The sequence below is a fragment of the Mus musculus genome, chromosome 17 (genome assembly GCF_000001635.26).
Source record: "Mus musculus strain C57BL/6J chromosome 17, GRCm38.p6 C57BL/6J".
Taxonomy (NCBI): Eukaryota; Metazoa; Chordata; class Mammalia; order Rodentia; family Muridae; genus Mus; species Mus musculus.
In genome coordinates, this window is record NC_000083.6 from 50962498 (window position 1) to 50977256 (window position 14759).

General features: G+C 37.5%; 1 protein-coding gene across 7 annotated transcripts in view; it reads right to left on the bottom strand.

Moving 5' to 3' along the window:
- Tbc1d5 (TBC1 domain family, member 5) overlaps window positions 1-14759 on the bottom strand; it is a 448076-nt gene that overhangs the window by 229374 nt on the left and 203943 nt on the right. For all 7 annotated transcript variants that reach the window (XM_030250062.1, NM_028162.4, NM_001285991.1 and 4 more), the window contains exons 5-8: window positions 5693-5801; window positions 4219-4308; window positions 4055-4129; window positions 1196-1263 (exon numbers count right to left, since the gene is read on the bottom strand). Coding sequence is in view for 6 of the 7 variants with exons in the window: in NM_028162.4 (NP_082438.3) it covers window positions 1196-1263; window positions 4055-4129; window positions 4219-4308; window positions 5693-5801 (342 nt within the window). In the remaining variant the exon portion in view is untranslated. The remainder of the gene's footprint in view (window positions 1-1195; window positions 1264-4054; window positions 4130-4218; window positions 4309-5692; window positions 5802-14759) is intronic.

The following is a 14759-nucleotide window of genomic DNA, read 5'->3' on the forward strand; positions in this document are numbered from 1 at the left end:
GTGTGTGTGTGTGTGTGTGTGTGTGCATACTTATATAATACATAAGTAAAATATTAATGTACATATTATTGGTTCATCAATTTCACCTTAGCAAATTATGGAGAATTGGGGACACCAGCAATAAGTGTACAATGGGTTTATGCCTTCTTTCTAAAAGTGTGTGTGTGTGTGTGTGTGTGTGTGTTTATTTCACTGAGTACCTGCAGAGGTCTGAGGAAACTTGATGGATCAGGTGTTTTATACACATGGGCTTGGGATAGATATTACCAGGCATTTTGTTTTCTCCAAAATTGTACTGGGCCTATATATATCTAATATAAACGGGCCTGGTGTCAGACTCTAGAAGTCTGAAGCAGCACTGACTACATTGTTCTAATACAAGTTTCCTTCTTGCCTCATGAGGTTTGTTTCTTTGCTACTAGTAGAGATTGTAGGGACCTCAATATCTGGTAACCAATGGGACGTTCTGTCCTTAAAGAAGGTAAGAGAAGTTTTCTTTAAATAGCAATTAAGAGGGCAGGAAACTCTGGCCTCTTACCCCGGGGGTATTGACTGTGAGAAAGCGAGATTAGCTTGGGAGCTTCTCAGTGCTCTGAGACAAAGTATTTTCTAATACAGATGAATGCTTCTGCCCAGGTATGCTCTTGTGCACTTTCTGAACATGGTCCGCGAATGAAGCTGTGTCTGGAGATTAATGAGACCTTGTAAGAAAACTCGAAGTAAATAAGACAAGAGTCTTGTAATCTGTCTTCTTCCGAAACATGGTCTGCTCTTAGAATGTGCTTTGTGGCCCTCCAAGTTGTAATAATAAGGTTGGGTTTCATTTTAGATTACTGTCATCTTATCCATTGTTATTTAGAATATCCAAAATAATGCTTCCAAGCATGAGATGTCCTTTTGACTATATAGAGCCTGAATTCATTTGACCTTGCCCCTGAGACGATACATAACTTGAACTAAAGAGAACTTTGCGCACATGGTGTGCCCTAACCCTCAGAATATAAATTGTCTCAAACCCTGAATACAATTGGCCATTCTATGACAGAATGAAAACTTATTCCATAAAAGTAACTTTGCATTAAAGCATGTGGAATCCTGCAGTCAATTAAGGATCTTCAGTGGGTCTTACATGTTGTTAATATTACAAAGAAGTAACACTATTTTGAATTTGTGAACAAAACATTGCTCTACATACGTTCTTTTGACATCTTGCTCAATCATGGACCGTAGTTCTTTATCTTGAAAGAACTTGTTCCAAAGACTCTGGAAAAAACGAGAACAACCTAATTAGAATAATCTCACACTGCTTGACTTTTATGACTTCAATTTAGTAATATAAGTGGTTGAATTTATTCTTCTCTAAGCTGTCATTTTGGATATCTTAGATAAGAATCTGAGACAGAAATAATTTTTATTAAAATAAAAGTATCCATGTTTTAGTCCCTTACTGAGTGCACTTGTGAAGTTTCTCTCGCCTCTGCAGGATGAAGGTACTACTGCCACTGCTTATTTTGAATCTCAGAGGAATATATATGAGTGTTTAAAATGGAAGCTTATAGGAAAAGTCTAAAACTAACTTAAAAACCGGTTACAGACAGCAAACACCAACTGAAATGAGGCCCCCAACACACATACAGTAGAGGACTTCCAGGTCTCTGTTCAATCATAGACAATGCAACTAACCCTCAAGAGACTGGAGGCCCCAGAGAGTTTAGAGGTCAGGTGGGGGTGGGAGCATCCATGTGGAGACAGGGGAATGGGGAGGAGGTATGGGATGTGGAGCAGTGGGAGGGTGGATCGGGTAGGGGTGGGGAATGGAATATGAGTGTAAAACATGAATTAATTTATTAAAAAAAAAATCAAAGCCGGGCGTGGTGGCGCATGCCTTTAATCCCAGCACTCGGGAGGCAGAGGCAGGAGGATTTCTGAGTTCGAGGCCAGCCTGGTCTACAAAGTGAGTTCCAGAACAGCCAGAGCTAGACAGAGAAACCCTGTCTCGAAAAACCAAAAAAAAAAAAAAAAAAAAAATCAAACAGGGTAAGGTGGAACACACATTTCATCTCCTCATACTGGAGGCAGATCTCTTTAAGTGTGAAGCCAGCCTGGTCTACGTAGTGAGTTTCAGTCTACACAAGGCCATATAGTAGAACTCGGTCTGAGGAAAACAAAGAAACAAAACTAACCATCCTAAAAATTACTTAATATTTTATGTTGCTATGGAAAAGCTTATGAATCAGAAAAATGCTAGTATACCTATAAAGTGAGAGAAAATGATTGAGCTAAAGACACAGGTATAGAGCAGTAACAAGTAAGTTATCTAGTTCCAGTTAAGGAATAACTGCCCCTAAACTTCCCAGGAATGTGAGCTTCTTCAGAATCATTATGGGTAGTGAATGCTTTCTTTTTCCCCCAAGGACAGTGCTGCTAAGTAGAACCTCTGAGGCCGTCGTTAGGACCTCCCTTTCCACCACAACCTTGATGTAAGAGCTTTCTTCTCATCTGGATGCTCTTCAACTTTATAGTTAGTTCTTAAGAGATCCCTTGCAGCCAGGCGGTGGTGGTGCATGCCTTTAATCCCAGCACTTGGGAGGCAGAGGCAGGTGAATTTCTGAGTTTGAGGCCATCCTGGTCTACAGAGTGAGTTCCAGGACAGCCAGGGCTACACAGAGAAACCCTGTCTCGAAAAACAAAAAAACAAAAAAACAAAAACAAAAACAACAAAAAAATTGATCCCTTGTTCTTACGCCTAGTGCCATTCCTTATAACACACACACACACACACACACACACACACACACACACACACACACACACACCACTTAAGAATATGAACCCAAGTGGTCAGGCTTGGAGGCAAGTACCAAAAAGTTTAATTTTGATCATGAAAAATTAATCTTGGACTATGTATACAAACCTATAATTAGAAGTTAATTATGTAGACTGAAAGTTAGCCAGGGACAAATAGACAATCCATTTATTTTCCTATGTTTTAATGGGTTAATGTTTTTAATTAAATTAGTCAAAGTCTGGAAATTTTTCCATCAAGGAAAACACAGTCCAAGAAAACAGGTAGCCAGTTTTATATTGAAACACAGCTCATATTAATGTAAATATGTTTAAAGTCATACTCAACTATATAAATTTACAAAAACAATGAAATATATTTTGGAAGACAACAGTCAACCTAAAACATTATTTGCTTTTCAAAAATAGAGCATTCCTGTATATAAAAAGCAAGAAATAATTTATAGTACAGTGGATAACTCAAAGTAAAATTACTATGATGTAGATTCTGATAGTCCCCAAAGACTTCTGTGTTAAATGCTTTTTTGCTTAATATTACTGGGAGGTGGTAGAACCTTCAAGAACTAGGCCCATAGCTGCTGAGTAGCTACCTTGGCAGATAAGATGCAAGCATTAACCTAGGTTTGAATCCTCAGCATCCACACACAAAGCTGACTGTGGCCTTCTGTAGCTGAAACCCCAGCACTGGGGAGCAGAGACAAGTGAACGCTACTCAGCTAGCCTAGCAGAAAGCAAGCTTCAGCTTCAGTGAGAGACCTAGTGTCAAGGGAATAAGGCAAAGGATGGTAAAGCAGGATACAATGTCTACCTCTGGCCTCTACCTGTGTGCATACGCACATGTAACACACACACACACACACACACGTACCAAGTTCAGTGTTTTGAAATGAATACACTGATCATGAAATATCCTGTTTGTATAGGAATTTTCATATAAGGTGCCCTTTACCCTACACAGATGACAGAAGTCATTAAAGTGCAGTTTTCAGAATGAAAAAAAAAAAAAAAGGATGGAGCTCATATAGAGAAAGGAGCTAGAGTGATGACTCAGCAGTTAAGAACCCCTTCTGCTCCTGCAGGGGATTTGGTTGGCTGCATGCACCCACAGGGTAGCTCATACAGCTGGAGCTCCAGGAAACCTTCAGGCTCTTGTGCCTTCCACAGGTACCAGACACACACATGAATCATAGAAATATATGCAACCACACAATCAAGCAAACAAACAAAAGTAATAAAAAAGGCACTGTACTCCTTCATCCTGTGATAGGGGGTTGTTGATCATCAGATCCTGCTGGCCGGCAGCCTTCCTTGGGTTAGTGATGTGCTGGTAAAGAAAAGAGATGCAGAATGGTTAGAGGCTAGTGAACTTTAAGGAGGCAGATGCAAATAATTTCAGTAGTAACATTTACTTACTATTTCTTTAATACTGCTATACCAGGCTCTTAGTTCTTTGATTTTACTTATCCACTGACTTTTATCTTGAGGAAGAACACAAAGAAAGAGCTGTTGGGGAAGAAAAAGAGAAATCATTGTATATAAAAAAAAATCTACTAAGTATGAAACCAGACTAATAAAATTGTTTGAAAATTCAGAGAAATACCCAGCTTATAACATGTTTCACTCAATATACTCATTTCAATTCCAGATAGTATGTCCATAAAACTCAAAACCAAATAAGCAAAGGTTAAAAGCAAAAATTAAAAACTTAAACCACAAAATTCATTTACGCTTTCTTGATGACTTATTCTAAATAAAGAAAAAACTCCTGGAGGTTTAAGTCTAATCTACCTGAGAATGCTAGGAAGTTACTGCATGCAACACCTGGTAAGCAATTCCTAGATTTCATACTCTGTTTGAAGAAAACAGAAGAAGACCAAGCCATCTGAGGACTGAGGGCATAGTCAAAGAAGTGAAGCCATTCCTTTTACAGCAAAGAATGTAATTTACAACTGGCAATCAGCTTATGAAAATAAGCATTCTTAAAATGACAAATTTGATTTAATTTAGTTTAACACAATAATAAAATAAATCTAGGCTTTGACTTATTTTAGTAAATGAAATATATTTAAAGTTAAGCAACAGAGAGTGAGGGTGGGGCACAAATATTTGAATACAAATTTCCTAGCAGCATGTCTCCTGACTGCCTCTAGAAAGAGAAAAATGTATTTTCATTATTAAATCTAAATTATTAAATCCAGAACTATATAATAAATCACGTATTTCTAACTTTTTTTTGATTTGTACAAACTCTGTAGGCTCAATTTATGCAGATTGCCTTAAAATACTGATAAAGGTCATTTAAAAAATAAGTCCACACCCAAATTCATTCATTTTAAGAAAGAAAAAGGGCTAATTTTTCAAAGCAATTAAAATGATAACTGCAGATCATCAATTCCCAGTTTTGTTGACCAATGACCCTTTCTCTCTGAAGGAGAATGACCCAATTTCCTTCTCCTCCCCTGGTTGCCTCCATTTTCTATCTTGAACAAAAGACTGTGAAGTCTTTCCATGTGCTTCTCAGGAAGACAAAGGGATGACTGCATGGGAGATGCTCCTGGAACAGGAACCTCAGGCTTACTCTCCACTTCTCCTGCCCAACTTCCCAGAAAATCGGAGAAAGCCTCCTCAGGTAACGTGCAGCTCTGAACTGTTCCCCATTAAAAGAGATGAAAAGAGCTACTTCCGAGATTCATTTGCTAGCTCCACCTGCCCAGGCAGCTTCAAATTGTTAGTAAATGTCCTAGGAAAGAGAACCATGAATGGCTAAGAAGTTGGGAGAGAAATATCCTGAAATTTCAGTGATCCCTGTGTGGGTAATCTTCCAGGGCATCAGCTAATGTGTTGATATACTGCAACCACAAACTGTAAATAAATATTTTCTTCTTACCTTCCAGCAAATGCTGCGGAACCTGCTGCTTCTCAGCTGCCCATTAATCCCCTTCTGTCTTACTGTTGCCAAGTAATTGTTGTTTACAAATAGTTCTTCCCATTCTTTCCTGTAGGAAAGGAACCAGATCAGGGGTGTCCTTTTGTTAAAATCCTTCTACTACAAGAGGAGTGCTACAGGAAACTAATTTTAAATAGCCTAAGAAATTTAACTTTTAAAATGTATGTATTTAGTGGTGTTCTGTATCTGAACGAATGGCTGTCTTCTTGGACACAGTTCTTCTGTAGATTTAATGAATATGTAGATCGCTATAATTATCCTAGCTTTGAATTTTGTAATGTCTATGGAGGCTATTCTATTTCCTGTGAAACACTGGCAGTGTAGTTCAGTGAATGTATAAGAAAAATGAGTTTTAATAAGAATATATGACACATTTATCTGTTAACAAAGATATATGTTTCAAAATTACATAATGAAAAAGCAGCCTCTTAGTTATACTGACTTCTCACATGATATAACTCCGAATAATCCTGTTTTCTTTCCTGCTAAGCCACTCAGTTAAATGTAAAAGAATACTACCCTTTTAAACTGTGCATGCTCTTTCCTATTCCCTACAACTTCTTTTTACATGGTCAGTGTGAAAATATTAACTGGTACATGGAAACTTCAAGAAAACATCAAAAAATGTAAAAGCCTCAGTGTAAAAAAAACTGTTACAGGCCAGCCCGAATTTTTTGCAGTACCTCTGGCTGAGTAGATAAACAACTGAAATATACCTCCCAGGCATGCAGGCACCAGGGGCCCAACACCTGTGTCTCATTAATATACAAGTAAATCTGTTCAACTGGGAAACAATTGGAAATTAATTGTCCCAATCCATTTACTGAGTTTGGCTAGAGGAATCAGACCCACATTCACACCACCATGCAACCGAACTAAACATTAAGAATCATTTGTCAACAGTTGAGGCTACTGAGATTGGTTTTAAAAAATTAGTGAAAAATTCCATAATACTAAAATAAAATTGACATGAGATGTAAAAATTCATTATCAAAGCCAAAACCTCAGACACAACCTCTGAAGAAAGATATCCTAAAGAGAAAGCTACTGAAATCTCAGAACACAAGCCTGTCATTGGTCAGAGTCCATTGGTTTTGAGAAATGACACAATATCTGTCTTGAGAAACTGTTATAAGGACTGAGGACATAGTTCAGAGGCATAGGTATTTCAGTCTCTGATGCAGGGCAAAATTATTTTTTAAAGTAGCATGGTGGCATTGAACTCACAAACTCACAGCAGCTATGGTTATGTACACATGTCCTGCCCAAGATCAATCAAGTCTGTCATAGCATGCAGTGGGGATGGGCTCCTGAGGTGCCCAGACCAGGATGAGGAGCTCTGCAAGTGATGGCTGCCTGGGGAGAGGAGTGATGGGTATTCTTGGTTGACAGCTTGACTACATCTGGAATTAAATAAAGCCCACAAATGAAGGGCATACCTGTGAAGATTTTTTACTTATTTAAAGTGGGAAGACACACTTTTCATCTAGTTCTGAGTTGGGAAGACACACCTTCAATCTGGATCTTGGAGGTGGCAAGTCACATCTTTAATCCAGATCTTTTGAGATAGAAAGATCTATGTCTATAATCTGGGCTATACCTTCTGCTGGAAGCCTATATAAAAGCATGAAATAAGGAAGGTTTTCTCTTTGCCTGTTTGTGCTCACCTCCCTAGAAAGCCCATTCCTTCCCTGATATTAAAGCCTACTTTGGGATTCTGGTATATACTGAAGACAAGCTGGGATATCCAACCTCGTAGACTAAACAATTAAACAATTGGACCATCCATTCATAGTCAGGCATTGTTGGAGTAGTTGGACCCTCAGCCTATAAGTCATCTTAATAAATTTATTTTATAAGATTCATTCTTTTAAGTTCTGTTATTCTAGAGAACCTTGACTAATACAAAGAGTCACTTTTCTTTAGGAGTGTGGCCACTGATAGATTACCCATGTCCCAGTAGATAAATCCAGACCCATACACATTTGGACTTACTGTATTAAATAATAAGTAAGTGTTTTCTCAATTCAAAATAGTTCCACATATATACCCATGATGTGTTTTTATGAAGTACTTAGCAATCAGTGTTAAAAGATGAGATAAGGAAGCATATCTTCACTTCGAATCCCAAATTAAACTTAATTTCTAACAAACAAATCAAAAACAAGCACTTTTATGACCTGAAAACACCAGTAATTTTGAATAGGGAAAAGTATGAATTAGTGCCTTCCAGTCCCCTCCATAATGAGTTCCTATTCACGAGGGTGAAGAAGCTACAGAAGGTTAACTGTGGCTAGTGGCAGGACTGCCATCCTATCCTGTCAAGGGCAACAGGCTTTTAAGGTCAAGTTATGTGCTTCTTAAATAATGGAACACAATTATTAGTTACCATGAATAAGAGCCTGTACCTTGACTGCAGGCTGGTACAGAGAAAGAGACTGAGGCAAATGAATTAGAAACATCACTGAAATTTACAATCATCTAAGCTTATTCATATGTATAGTTCTAATTAAGGTGTACCATTTCAAATTGATGAGAGCTCTAACAAAAAAGACACATAAAGACTTTAAGATACTGTCTTTTCTATGGAATAGTATTTGACTAATAAACTATAATATAAAGTAATATTTATGAAGTATTTACCAAGTGCTTAGAATTCATAGAGCCTCATTGAGGTGTGAAGCTAGGGGAGTGAATTCATGAATTTTTAAAATAATGATGATAAGCTTAACAAAGTTCTTGGGTAGAAAAAACTGGCTTTATTATAATTAAAACTCCAAATACAAATAACTAAAATTATAGCTACTTAAATTTTGTAACAAGAATAGATCTATCTAAAGTTAAACAGACTACCAAAGAGCCAAACTAAAATAATCTTTTGTTTGTTTGTTTAATGAGCATACATGAGTGATAAAACTGATTTTGAACTTAAGATAAAATAATAAGAAATACCAAAGACCTGCTGGTAGAGTTTTTTTTTTCCAGTTTATTTAGCAAAACTAAAGGAAAAGTAGTCAGGAAATTATATCTTATACTATATTTTAGACTGACAAATATATGTGCACGAAAGTACACATAAGGGTAGCAGGTAATCTGGGTTACCAAAACCTGACAGTGATGCCACCAAATGCTAAAATGCTAATTCTAATATTTTAGGCCAAATACTTTTAGTTCCTATGGGAACTAGTCTCTTTGGATATGTGTCTTTAACTCCTCTTTTCAAACAAGGAAACAAATAGTTAGAAAAATAAAACTGCTCAAAAGAGAAATAAAAAAAAAATCAATGTAAATTAAGAAAAGTGCCCTTCTAGAACAAGTAAACTAAAAGACACAGTGCAACCCAGACACAAGGGAAATGAGCTCTGTCTATTAAGCAGGAAAAAGACCACAATCGTTTCTTCTCCTCCGACGTGAGTTAATATTCAATGTAAGGGCAGAAAATAACTTCTTAATAGTCAGAATGAGGAAGATGTGTTATGACTATAAGCAGTGACGAATGGTCTGGTATATCTAAATGTTTAAGAATTCTTTATATTTTTACTTTTTAAAAGATTTCATGAGTAATGTATTAACATGATCTCCCCACTCCTTGTGTTCCCTCCACCTCTTCCCACATCTTCACAAATAACTGAAATTAATGGGTTTCTTTTTCATTAATATTATTATTTTATAAACACACAAACTAATATAGAACTAAGTTGCTTTAGTTAGTATTGCTCAAGTGAATGCTTATAAGGCTTACCACTTGGTGCTGGATAACCAGTTAGACGGGCTCATGCCTAGAGAAGTCATATTTTTTCCTCCCTTGACAGTCAATGTAGCTCTTCACCTAGGAGTGGGGTTTTGTGTGAGTGATATCCTTCATCCTTCATGGCTTAGCAACTAATGGTGTCACTGTTTTTGTGTTATATGGTATCATTGAAAGTTCATAGGTAAAGTTTCCCTGTTGTGTATAGAAGACACAACTTTCAGCTGACATCCTGGCCCTCTGGCTCTTACAATCTTTAGGTCCTTTTTTCTATGATGTTCCCTGAGTTTGGGTGTAGAGACCTAGACTTTAATCACTCCTTAAAAAAAGCATTAGTGCCACCAAGTGGCAAGGACTCTACCATTGCAGGTACCAGATCCCTGAAAACAATCAGCCAGTAGATGCTGATAATGGATTAGCAGTGCAGGCCTTGGGATTCATATGATAAAGTGGTGTTAAGAACTTGAAATTACCCGGGTACTTCTCAAAGAGATTACTGTGAGTGAATAAAACTGGCCAAGTCTGTAGCAACTGAGCAATTGTTCCTTAAAAAACTCTAAACCCAAACCAACAAACCAGAAGAGTTGTTACTGTTGTTGTTTGCAGCAATTGCTGAATTTCCTTTAATAAGACTTAGTCCCATAGTTAACCTCCTGCAATGGCTTGTTTTTCTTGATTTTTATTTTTGACATGGAAATCGTTTTGTTTGTTTTAACAGAATATCTCACTGTGTAGCCCTGGCTAGCCTGAATCAGACAGGCCTTAAACATACAGAGATTCGTTTGCCTCTACCTCATCAGTACTGAGTTTAAAGGTGTGTGTCACAACAGCTAATCCTATGAAACTACTCAGAATACTCAATAAGTGAATACAGAGTGATTACAAAGATATCTATTTTCAATTATATACTTTAATGTTTCCTAATATTCATCAAGAATTGATGTAAAACTTCTTAAATTTTTCATGTTCCAAAATATATTTTTTTTCACACATAGTTTGGTCATATTCTTTCCTCTTCTTCAATTCCTTGCCTATACACCTTCTCTTCTCATCCCATTTAATATTGTTTCTCTTTTAAAAGAGTCAAAGTCTAAACCAAAACCCAAGTCCTAAAGTATAAGCACAGACACAGACATACACACAGATGACAGACAGACAGACAGACACACACACACACACACACTGAACACACAAAGAGAAAAAACCAAATGGTAAAAGCATGAAGTCAGTTTTGTGTTGAAGCCTGAGGCCTGTCCAGGGCTGTGGAAATATACCAAGTATCACTCTATTAAAGAAAACTCATTTTCCCTCTCAGGCAGACATTCATTGCAAATGACTTCTTGTGTGTACAGGACTTACACATGCTGTTGGAGTTTCTAATTGGTGTCTTCTAAATCTATTGTTTAATAATTTTGTAACTGAAGTGATGCATAATTATATGCTAAATTTAGAGAAGTTTAATCAGTGATCTAACTTATCATAAACTACAGAATATGTCTATATTCTATAGACAGAGTGTCTCTCATTTGTATGATGATTTATTTCTACCCGAGTTTCCGATATCTGGAGGTGAACAGTGTCCCTCAGGAATGATTTAAAACCTCAGACAGCAGACAACACAGAGAAAAAGAGGTGGGAGAACAAAACTCAAACAACCACAGGAAGGGGAAAGGATATATGATATTGGAAAGCTCTATCATTTGGACACACAGTTATTTTGGCATCTAACAATATAGGAACTGTTCAGTGGGGAAGAAAAGGGTTATATCACCATAAGTGAAAGAAAAAAAAAAAAAAGAATGTGGGAAAAGAAAGTGAAGGAAGATTCGCTGGCTTCTGTGACCAGGAAGTAATGGGACTGGAGATCTCAGAGATGGTCATGTAGCTGATGAGGAAAACCTTGTGATCACTAGAAGGTATGCACAATTTTATACTTCTAATGTACAAGATGAGCTTTAAAACATGGTCATATCATTTATGACTATATTTTAAAGGCAAATACAAAGGGAAAAGAGAACATTTTAAATCGTTTTCTAGTTTATGTAAAACTATAATAAGGAATTCTAAGAGCTAAAGGAGTATGTTATAATTCCAGCATTGTACGTAATGCCATTTAAAGGACAGATTTTGAAAATACTAGTCATAGAGCACAGAAGCCATCTGACTGAGAATCAACAGAAGCATGGCAAGTATAAATGAAGTATGTCAGCATCCGACTGTAAACCGTGGCACCAGACATGGCAAGCGGCAACGCTAGGCCTGCAGGTGCCAACATCAACCAGACAAGCACTCATGTTATCTATAATTACCTCATTTTTAGCTTAAATCACAGGTAATGAGGGAACTCCGAGTCTCTAAAAGGCAATTAGTAACTCTACTGGCTTCTTGCTTCCTCTTATCAGGAATTTTTCAGAAGTTACTCTTATTTCAAGCCTTTCTCCCCTGTGTAATGAAACATCAGGGTATATCGTTCATACATATATACATACACAGAAAATGGAATGTACAATTACCCACAAGCTTAAAGTAATTTCCTTAAAAATCTAGGTAAACTATGTCGTTATGCAGTGAAGTGCCACTGAGACAAAGGCGAGGAGAACTTCATACATGGACACATGCTAAAATATGTCAAAAAGTTCTGATACCAGTTTGGAATGAACAAATACTGCAAATCTTGAGCTTAATTTTATGTTCTATAGAATATAAAGGAGTGAGTTAAATTACAGTTAATGACTTAAAGCCATAATATACTTTAAAAAGATAAAATATGTAAAATATTCTTTTTTTTTCTTTTTCATTTTTATGAGATATTTTCCTTGTTTACATTTCAAATGTTAGCCCCTTTCCTTGTTTCCCCTCCCAAACTCCCCATATCCTCTTCCCCCTTCCCCTGCTCACCAGCCCACACCAAAATTGCTTCCTGGCACTGGCATTCCCCGACACAGGGGCATAGAGCTGTCACAGGACCAAGGGCCTGTCCTCCCACTGATGACCCACAAGGCCATCCTCTTGCTACATATGCAGCTGGAGCTACGGTTCCCTCCATGTGTACTCCCTGGTTGGTGGTTAAGTTAGTCCCTGGGAGCTCTGGGGGGTACTGGTTGGTTCATAGTGTTGTTCCTCCTATGGGGCTGCAAACCTCTTCAGCTCCTTCGGTCCTTTCTCTAGTTCCTCCATTTGGGACCCTGTGGTCAGTCCAAGGGATGCCTGAGAGCATCTAGTTCTGTATTTGTCAGGCACTGATAGAACCCCTCAGGGGACAGCCATATCAGGCTCCTGTCAGCAAGCACTTTTTGGCATCCTCAATAGTGTCTGGGTTTGGTGACAGTATGTGGGACAGATTCACATGTGGGGCCATCTCTGGATGGTCTCTCCTTCAGTCTCTGCTCCACACTTTGTATCTCCTCCCATAGGTGTTTTATTCCTACTTCTAAGGACTGAGGTAGCCACACTTTGGTCTTCCTTCTTCTTAAGCTTCATGTGGTCTGTGAATTATATCTTGGGTATTCCAAACTTCTGGGCTAATAAACACTTATCAATGAGTGCATACTATTCTTTTTTGATTGGGTTACCTCACTCAGGATGATATTTTTTAGTTCCATCCATTTACCTAAGACTTTCATAAATTCATTGTTTTTAATTGCTGAGTAGTACTCCATTGTGTAAATGCACCACATTTTCTGTATCCATTCCTCAATTGAGGGACATCTGGGTTCTTTCCAGCTTCTGGCTATTATAAATAAGGCTGCTATGAACATAAAGGAGCATGCACCCTTATTACATATTGCAGTATTTTCTGGTTATATGCCCAGGAGTGGTATTTCTGGGTCTTCAGATAGTACTATGTCCAATTTTCTGAGGAACCACCAAACTGATTTCCAGAGTGGTTATACCAGCTTTGCAATCCCACCAGCAATGAGCGAGTGTTCCTCTTTCACCACATCCTCACCAGCACCTGCTGTCACCTGAGGTTTTGATCTCAGGGTTGTTTTGTTTTTCATTTCTCTGATAGCTAAGGATGTTGAACATTTCTTTAGGTGCTTCTCAGCCATTCAGTATTCCTCAGCTGAGAATTCTTTGTTTAGCTCTGTACCCCATTTTTTAATAGGGTTATTTGGTTCTCTGGAGTCTAACTTCCTGAGTTCTTTATATATTATTGGATATTAGCCCTTTACCAGATGTAGGATAGGTAAAGATCTTTTCCCAATCTGTTGGTTCCCGTTTTGTCCTCTTGACAGTGTCCTTTGCCTTACTGAAGCTTTACAATTTTCAGAGGTCCCATATGTCAATTCTTGATCTTAGAGTATAAGTTATTGGTGTTCTGTTCAGGAAATTTTCAACTATGCCACGTCCTCAAGGTTCTTCCCCGCTTTCTTTTTCATGTTTCAGTGACTCTGGTTTTATGCGGAATTCTTTGATCTACTTAGACTTGAGCTTTGTACAAGGAAATAAGATTGGATTGATTTGCATTCTTCTCCATGCTAACCACCACTTGAACAAGCACCATTTGTTGAAAATGCTGTCTTTTCCCACTGGATGGTTTTAGCTCCTTTGTCAAAGATCAAGTGAACAAAGGTGTATGGGTTCATTTCTGGGTCTTCAATTCTGTTCTATTGATTTATCAGCCTGCCACTGAACCAATGCCATGTAGTTTTTATCACAATTGCTCTGTAGTACAACTTGAGGTTAGGGATGGTGATTCCTCCAGAAGTTCTTCCATTGTTGAGAATAGTTTTTGCTATCCTAGGTTTTTTGTTATTCTAGATGAATTTGAAAATTGATCTTTCTAATTCTATGAAGAATTCAGTTGAAATTTGGTGAGGTTTGCACCGAATCTGTAGATTGCTTTTGGCAAGAAGGCCATTTGTACTATATTATTCCTGCCAAAACATGAGCATTGGAAATCTTTCTATCTTCTGAGATCTTCTTTGATTTCTTTCTTCAGAGACTTGAAGTCTTTGACATACAGATCTTTCACTTGCTTGGTTAGAGTCACACCAAGTTATTTTATATTAGTTGTGACTATTGTGAAGGGTGCCATTTTCCTAATTCCTTTCTCAGCCTGTTTATCCTTTGAGTAGAGGAAGGCTTCTGATTTGTTAGTTTTATATCCAACCACTTTGGTAAAGTTGTTTATCAGGTTTAGGAGTTCTCTGGTGGAATTTTTTGGGTCAGTTATATTTACTATCATTTCATCTGCAAATAGTGATTTGTTTTTTGGTTTTTTTTTACTTTTTCCTTTCCAATTTGTATCCTTCT